Source organism: Limulus polyphemus, unplaced genomic scaffold (genome assembly GCF_000517525.1).
Source record: "Limulus polyphemus unplaced genomic scaffold, Limulus_polyphemus-2.1.2 Scaffold3781, whole genome shotgun sequence".
NCBI classification, from domain to species: Eukaryota; Metazoa; Arthropoda; class Merostomata; order Xiphosura; family Limulidae; genus Limulus; species Limulus polyphemus.
Genome location: NW_013669391.1, coordinates 85,718 through 93,483, shown reverse-complemented (window position 1 = coordinate 93,483; position 7,766 = coordinate 85,718). Strand labels below are relative to the sequence as shown.

General features: G+C 32.7%; 1 protein-coding gene across 1 annotated transcript in view; it reads left to right on the top strand.

Moving 5' to 3' along the window:
- Positions 1-674: 674 nt before the first annotated feature.
- The window catches only part of LOC111088446 (meiotic recombination protein REC8 homolog), a 10,394-nt gene continuing 3,302 nt past the window's right edge, over positions 675-7,766 (top strand). Inside the window, exons 1-3 of the mRNA XM_022398579.1 lie at positions 675-718; positions 2,259-2,327; positions 4,578-4,720. Coding sequence (XP_022254287.1) covers positions 675-718; positions 2,259-2,327; positions 4,578-4,720 — 256 coding nt within the window. The remainder of the gene's footprint in view (positions 719-2,258; positions 2,328-4,577; positions 4,721-7,766) is intronic.

The following is a 7,766-nucleotide window of genomic DNA, read 5'->3' as shown; positions in this document are numbered from 1 at the left end:
GATAAGTAGTGTGAATGTACAATCCACTAACTTGAAGAAGTTTGTGTAAAGAACAAAGAATTCACACAAAGTCCAAAAGTAACAAACAATACACATTTATTTACCATAACATATATATCATTCATGATTCAATTAATATATGTATGAGATAAACCATTAACAGTTCATCTAGAATTCTCATCAAAATCTTGACTACTCCAAGCAGAACATCAATTAACTCTTTCTTTATTCAATTCTGAAGACATATTCAAAATTCTGTGCTACAAAATTAAATAGCAATTACATTTGAAATCAGGCATGTGATATTTCATAAAAAAACGCAACACAAACTGGTTTTGAGAACAGATTTTAAATTTTTCAACCTGATGAAAAATGCATAAACAGATTATTCCATAGCATTTGTAGTTAAACTGTAGGAGAATAGTGTGATTAGTATTTGTCATTTTGCATTTTCAGTATATTGTTTTTGGCTGACTATATTAATGAATAATTCTAACTTTAAGGCTATCTATCAATATTACCTGCAAAATAAATTAAAATGTAGTCTGAGTATACGCTGTACTAATCCTGAGAATCTAGTAAGTGTATTTCGAGATGTTAAAGATATATTATTTATTAAGAGTAAATTAGAATTCACTAAAAAGACACTTAATGCTGTACAGAAGAATTAAAAAATGTATCAGCAACTTGCAGAAGAAATCATCATGCTGCTGAAAATGTAAGATTGAGTTTGTTACTGAAATTTGAGTTTTCTATTTAAAATATTTTACTGATGATTGTTATAGGCAATTAAATTTCAGAAGCTTCTGTGAACAGGCAGCATACATCAGAATATGCAAATCCTGAAAATTCAAGGTAACAAATGAGAGATTAAAAATTTGTGCTTATGAAGAGTTGCAAATCTTATTACAAAACTTTCATGTCTACTCTCATATTCCAAATAATTGTACCTGTATGATTATTAATTTTGGAGAAATTTTCTACCCTGCACAATGCTTATTTGGGTATGCACGATTATTATTATTATTTTTTGGTCATCTTTAATTTGAAGTCTGAATTTTTTGAACCTGCATTATTATTTGGAACATGAGAGTACAATTTAATTTCTTATAAGTTCTTTGCATCTTGGTGGCTCAGTAATAAGTCTGTGGGCTTCTAAGCTAAAAATTGGGTTTTGCTATCTGTGGTAGGCAGCATACATATAGCCCTTTGTGTAGCTTAAATTTGTGCTTAATAGTTAGAAATTGTTTAAAGTAATATTGAACCATTTAGTTAACTATATGCTGGTCCAGAGAGGTTTTTTTTCATATTTCAGGAAACTAATAGTTTTGAAAATAATTCTTTTGAATAGTGTAGGGGAAAACTGGAATGATCAGATGTGTCATTCTGCATTTCAGTGTTAACAAATTAACTGCTCCATCTAGGCAAATATATGCTAGTATGAAGAGATTTTTATATTACAGATGAAATATAACAGATTTTTTTATTATTGTAGAGAAGAACTGGAGTAATGTAGTGACAAATGAAATGTCCCATTCATTGTTAATTAACTGCCCCATCCTAGCAGTTGTATGCTGGTCTGGAGAGACTTATAGTACAGAAAACTGTAATAGACTTGGAAATATCTGCTTGTGGTTAGTGTAGAGGAAAACTGCATCAGTATCAAGCAACATATAAATCATGTCATTCAGTGTGAATTAACTCTCCCCTGTTAGGGCAAATAGATACTGGTATGTAGCTTTTATTACACACACACACATATTGCAGAAGAACTGAAATAGACATGGAAATTATTTTCTTTGATTATTGTATGGAAGAGTTGGAGTAATCAAATAACTTACAAGATGTAGCATTTAGTGCTATTTAAGTGCCCAGTTCAGGCAATACTGTGCTCATCTGGTTTTACCCATTCATGTTTATTCTGTGTGGACAGAGCATAGGAATCTCATTGTATAGCTTTGTGCTAAAAACTGTTAAAGTAGCACACTCATAGAGCAGAAATAAGAGAAAGTTTTTAGATTTTTACATGTGGTACATGATGGTTGATGCAGAGATTTTACCTGCATGTACTCATAATCTTAGAACATAGAAAGTAGAATATTGAATATGTTAAAATTTGTATCACCACTAAATAACATTTTGTGCACAGTGTTGTTTGGAAGATAACTACAGAAATAGTTAATTTAGTTTAAAATAATGTTTATAGCAACCTGAAGGTAATTATTTTAACTTACACAATATTTATTGAAATTTTACAGGTTAGCAGCTACAGAACCTAGTCTGTTATCTAGAAGAGATTTTGTCAGTGTTGGTATCTCAAAATCATGGTAAGTACTATTCACTAAATGTCTAGGTATAAGTTAACTTATTATTGTGATTGTTATTCATGATTAATGCGGAATTGTACAATCTCAAGTGACTAGACTGAGTGCAAGGTGATGCCTCTACTGTTCAGTAATTTCACTAGCTCTAAAGAATAATAAAGGTAAGGGCACTTTGACTGTTGAACTAAAATTTACCTAAATATTAATTGATTTGTCCTGTGTTAAATATATGTATTAGTAATCATTGCAAAATTAGAAATTGACTTTAAGTATAATTAAATCACACTTTAAATACTAATAATATTCCAATTAATTTTCACTTTAATGTTTTATCATTCAGAAAAAAAAATGTTAGTGTTACTATCATTAATCTCTTGGTGTAATTATAATCCTTAATGACAATGAGCAGTTGTTATTAATGCTAGAAATGGCTTCATTAGTCATTCATATTTGTAATCTTTTTTTTTACTCACTGTTGTCTTTTTTTTTACAGAATATTTGAGTTACAACCATAGATCCTGCATAAGTTGCAGTTTAAATGCTCACTGTGCTCACTAAAAAGTTCTAGTAATGTTCATTTCAGTTCCATTTTTAAACTCAATTGTTATGAGAGTATCTTCAAATATGATATTAGCAGCAGTAGCAGTTAGAGCTGGGTGATTAGTGAAATTTGATAATAGATTGATTGTTGGGCTCAGTAATTGATTACATTTAAATAGGGTCAGAGCTGGCATGTTTGCAAGAGCTTTTATCTCAGCTGTAAGTGTAACTGTAACTTCAAGGGCAGCTTTAAACTAGGACTACAATAGTGAAGACTAGAATAAACTAAATGCATTTCTATATTAGAATTTAGTAATATATCTAAAATAGTATTGTTTCTAGTCTACTAGCTTCTCTTACCAAATGATGAAGTAGACCATACTGATGGTTTCTCAGAACCTGCCTCCATCATGGTTTGACTAACATTTCCAATTCTATATGCCTGAAAATAAAATCCCCTGTAATTATGACCTTATTAACAGCTGAAATCTTAATCTCACTGCAAAGTTTCTCATTAATCTTATTTGTTGTTCTGTAACAACTTCCAACTAAAAACCTTCTTCTCCTGCATCTACCAACAGAAAGCCTAATGAATTCAGTCTCCTCATTATTATATTTAAATTAATAGTAATTTCAATAACATAAGTAAAGGAATGGTCAATAAGTTAAATTTGCTGATGATACCAAAGTTTAGGGTGTTGCTGGCTGTGAGGGGATCGTTGATCTTTTATAAAAGGCTTTAGAATACTTGGTGATTTGGGTGAATGAATGAATGACAGGTGGCTTTTAATTATGATAAATGCAAGGTAACGAATTTGGATTATCATAATTTGAATGAAAAGTATGGTTGTGATGTGAATAATCTTAATAATATTATAGAAGAAAAGGATCTTGGGGTTTTGGTTGATCAGTTTCTTAAGCTTTCCAAGCATTGTGCTGTTGCTAGTGGTAGGGCAAATAGAATTTTAGGTCATATCTACAAAAGTATTTAATACAAGTCTAAAAAGTTCATGACTTTCTTGAATATGTTACTGGTCAGGCCACATTTGGAGTACTGTTTTCAGTTTTGAGCTCCTGTTTTTAGAAATGGCATTGAATTGTTAGAAGGGGTTTAGCAGAGGGATACTAAGAAGAAACCTGGGATAGAACAGTTGTCTATCATATGAGGATGGGTTAAGATTTCTGAAATTGTTTTCTCTTGAAAAAGGTGAGGGAAAGGGGATTTGGTTGAAGTGGTCAAGATTGTTAAAGGAACTGTTAGTGTCAATGCTTTATCATGTGCTGCACAAATATAAATTTTAGCAGGGTAGGAATCATTTTCAGCTAAGATAGTTGTTATTTTTCTAACAGGGTGGTTGATCTTTGGAATGAGTTGCCTTCATATCTGATGGATACAGTAAATTTAAAGGAGTTTAAGGAAGGCTTGATAAATATTTAACTGATAAGGCCTAACTTTGAGTATTTTTATTTTTAAGCTTAATTTAGTTTAGTCAATGGGACAGCCTAGATGAACCAATGGGTCTCTTGTTCTTAAATTTTATTATGTTATAATAAGATGTTTTTTATGTTGGTTTAAATATACAGATTTTGATTTTTTGTCTTCAACATTTTGTTTTCATAACAAAAACTTTGTCTATACCTTAGTGCATATTGTTTTTAATTTGTGTTTAAATTTTTTCAGGACTCACTTAACATTTTTTTTTAATTATTTAGTTCTGATATTTTGGATTACATTCTTGGCCATTTGCCTGCAACACGACCTGGGGGAAAGAGGCCACGTTTGTCTCTCTACCTTTCATCCAAGTTGATGTATGGTGTCACCTTTGTCTACAAGAAGCAAAATGATTATCTGTTTGGTAGTGTAATCCCTGGTTATTTAATTTGTCATTCATATGCAAGTTTTAAGGATTAATATAATATTTGGAATTAATAAACGGTCTTAAGAATTATACACAGAAACCACAACCAACAACACAATGGACAGCCAACCAACAATCCAAAAGTCAATAAAACAACTAACAACAAAACCTTACACTGCTGCATACCTTACATCCCAGATATCAGTGACAAAATAACTAAGATTTGGAAAAAACTCATGACCAAGTTTATCATTTCAGTATACACTAAATTCATACAAAAAACCAGGTACTAAACTACTCTGACAAACATAATACTAATGTTATTTATAAAGCACAATGCAAAACTGCCATGATTTCTGTGTCAGAGAACCAAGCCAAAAAATGGAAACTAGATTCAATGAACACAAAAAAATACCCACCTATTTTTTAACACTGTATCTCCAATAAACAAAATATAACCACAGGAAACACTAACATAGTTAAGCAAAGAAACATATGTAAACAAATGAAAAATTAAAGCTCTTCTAATAAAAAAATTTAAACCAACAAGGAATACTGCTATATTTATATTAATTATTTCCTTGAATGTGTTCACACATGATATTACTGTGTTAATTACCATATGTGCCTCCTTACAATCCTATATTTATCACTATTGTCATCCACGTGACACGTGATCAATAATTGTCACTTTTCAAAATGTTATTCTTAACCTGATGATGACCTAAGAAGTTTGAAACGTTGTTACTTGTTTTGTGTGTTAAATAAGAGCATTTAATACCTATATCAGTCATCTCTACTATATATATGTTTACTTGAAGTGGGTTCCTCATCATCATGTTGTGTGATGATGAAATGCAAAATGAATTAGTTTCTTATTACAATTCCAGTAGTGATGTAAGCACTTTTATATGTTTGCCAGTATCAGTACCTCCTTCTCAAAATGCATGTTTGCAGCCCACTGTTTTGGGGCCTAACCTGGGCAGTGCTGGATTTTTTTCTGTACAATTACAAATAACTTATTGCACAAGCCAAAGTGGCTGACAATTTCCTCAGTTGGCCCATCCCAGTGCCTGAACCAAAAATAGAGACAATTATCTCCATTTAATTGGCAAACACCAGTACCAAGATGAAGCCAGAGACGCACCTTCCCACACACACCTAACTTGTCATTAATTGTCAGAATGAAGCTTGTGCTATCTGGCTGATGTGGTGGCTTCACTCAGACATCCTGATACATAGTAAGATGTAGTAAGATTTTGGTAGCTCTAGTATCTACTGTAAACTCAACTTTGTGTGTTTGTATTTATAGATACTGTTATAGGTGCATATCACATGATACTAAATCTATGGTTGTATGAATCAGTCATTATAACAGTGAGTGCAAGCTGACTTGAGCTGGGCCAACTGACTTCAGGCTCTACTAGTTTAAAGTCTAAGGATAAGTGTGGCAGTAACTCACCATTGATTATCCTACATCTTCTATGATGTTTGTCTCAACAGTACTTACACTAAATAATCCTGTCTTGGAACAGGATGTGAACATTCCCACTTCCAGCAACCCGATAACTCACAGTTGAAGCATCCTCCTTTCCTCACACTCCTTGTATCTTTGTGTAACCAACTTTTTCAGTATAAATGGTGCAGCCCTAGAAACTGGGCCAGGGTAACCTTGTTGCTCATTGAGAACCAATGGTGTCTGCACTGTAACACCTTGCTGAATCTTTTGCTGTGGAGCTATTGGTGAATGCTTCAGTAAAGTGTGGGTAGACATCTTGGGCTGTGGAGGTTAGTTCAAAACAATAGTCTACAGTTGCATTTGCCACTGCTGTTGATTTTTCTTTTTTTGTTGTTCCAGTATATGGTTCACTATGACTACTTTGAACTGTGTTGTCACAAAAATTGCCTCTATCTGACATGAACCATCCCTAAAACTCATGTGGTACTGTATGGATGTGCTTAGCAACTCCTTGGTGATTTTATCAATCAGTATCTCATCATGAATGGCAGGAGATATGATTAGGATGTCTATACTTGCAATCTCTTAGATCACTCACCTAAGTGGCTAAATTCTCATGTTTTTTAATCCTTGAACTGTTCATTTTTTCACAGGGTTAAATCTCCATTATAACTATGTAGCAACTGGGTTCCAGTTAATCAAATTGCTTCTCATCCAGTGCTCTAGAATATCAAAGTTTAGCACCAGATGTTTCACCATCTGAGTCTATCCATTCCAAGCAACATCTTGTCTGAAATGTTTGAAATAATGGTCCAAATACTTTTTTGCAACCCCTTTAAACACTATGAAGTCAACTATTTGGTGTAGACAGGTATATGGTTCCAGAGATTCTATAGTTGTGTGCAGGGCGGCATTAACCATGACGTAACCGTGCCAGGGCCCCAAGCTTATATTCTGTAATTAACTTAATATGTATTAATTATAATTAACTTCAAATTTGCTTGTACTCTATTCAAGGGGGCTCAAAAAAATAATTGCACCAGGGCCTCAAAGTACCTTAATGCAGGCTTATTTGTGTGGCTGAGACACTATCATTACTTAAGAGAGGCATTCATTCTAAAAATCTTGACAAATATGGTGTCCTTGAATGAAGTCAGTAATAAAACACTGACACATATGATTGTGCCTTGTCATCTTCCACACTGACCTCAACTCACCAGACACAATCTTGAAGTATAATTAGCGTGCTTTACTACTCTGGACGTTTCCTGATTGCCTTGGCTATTTGCAAGATTTGAAGCAAGAGATGCCAACCACAATTGATAGGAATGCTGAAGAAGTACAAATGTTTAAAAGACTATGATTTCAAGGATTTTGTTATTACTTTTATTCTGACAACAGGTATATTGAATTGTGTTGTACCAAATCTGCAAAATATATACAAGTATCAGCATTTAATCGCATAATCTAAAGTTGAAATCAGAATTATGTTACCAAACTAAAATGGTTTCCATCTCTGCATGTGCACCTTTAACTAGTTATTTGTTACTCACAATGCCTGTGTTAGTCAAAATGTATTGAAGA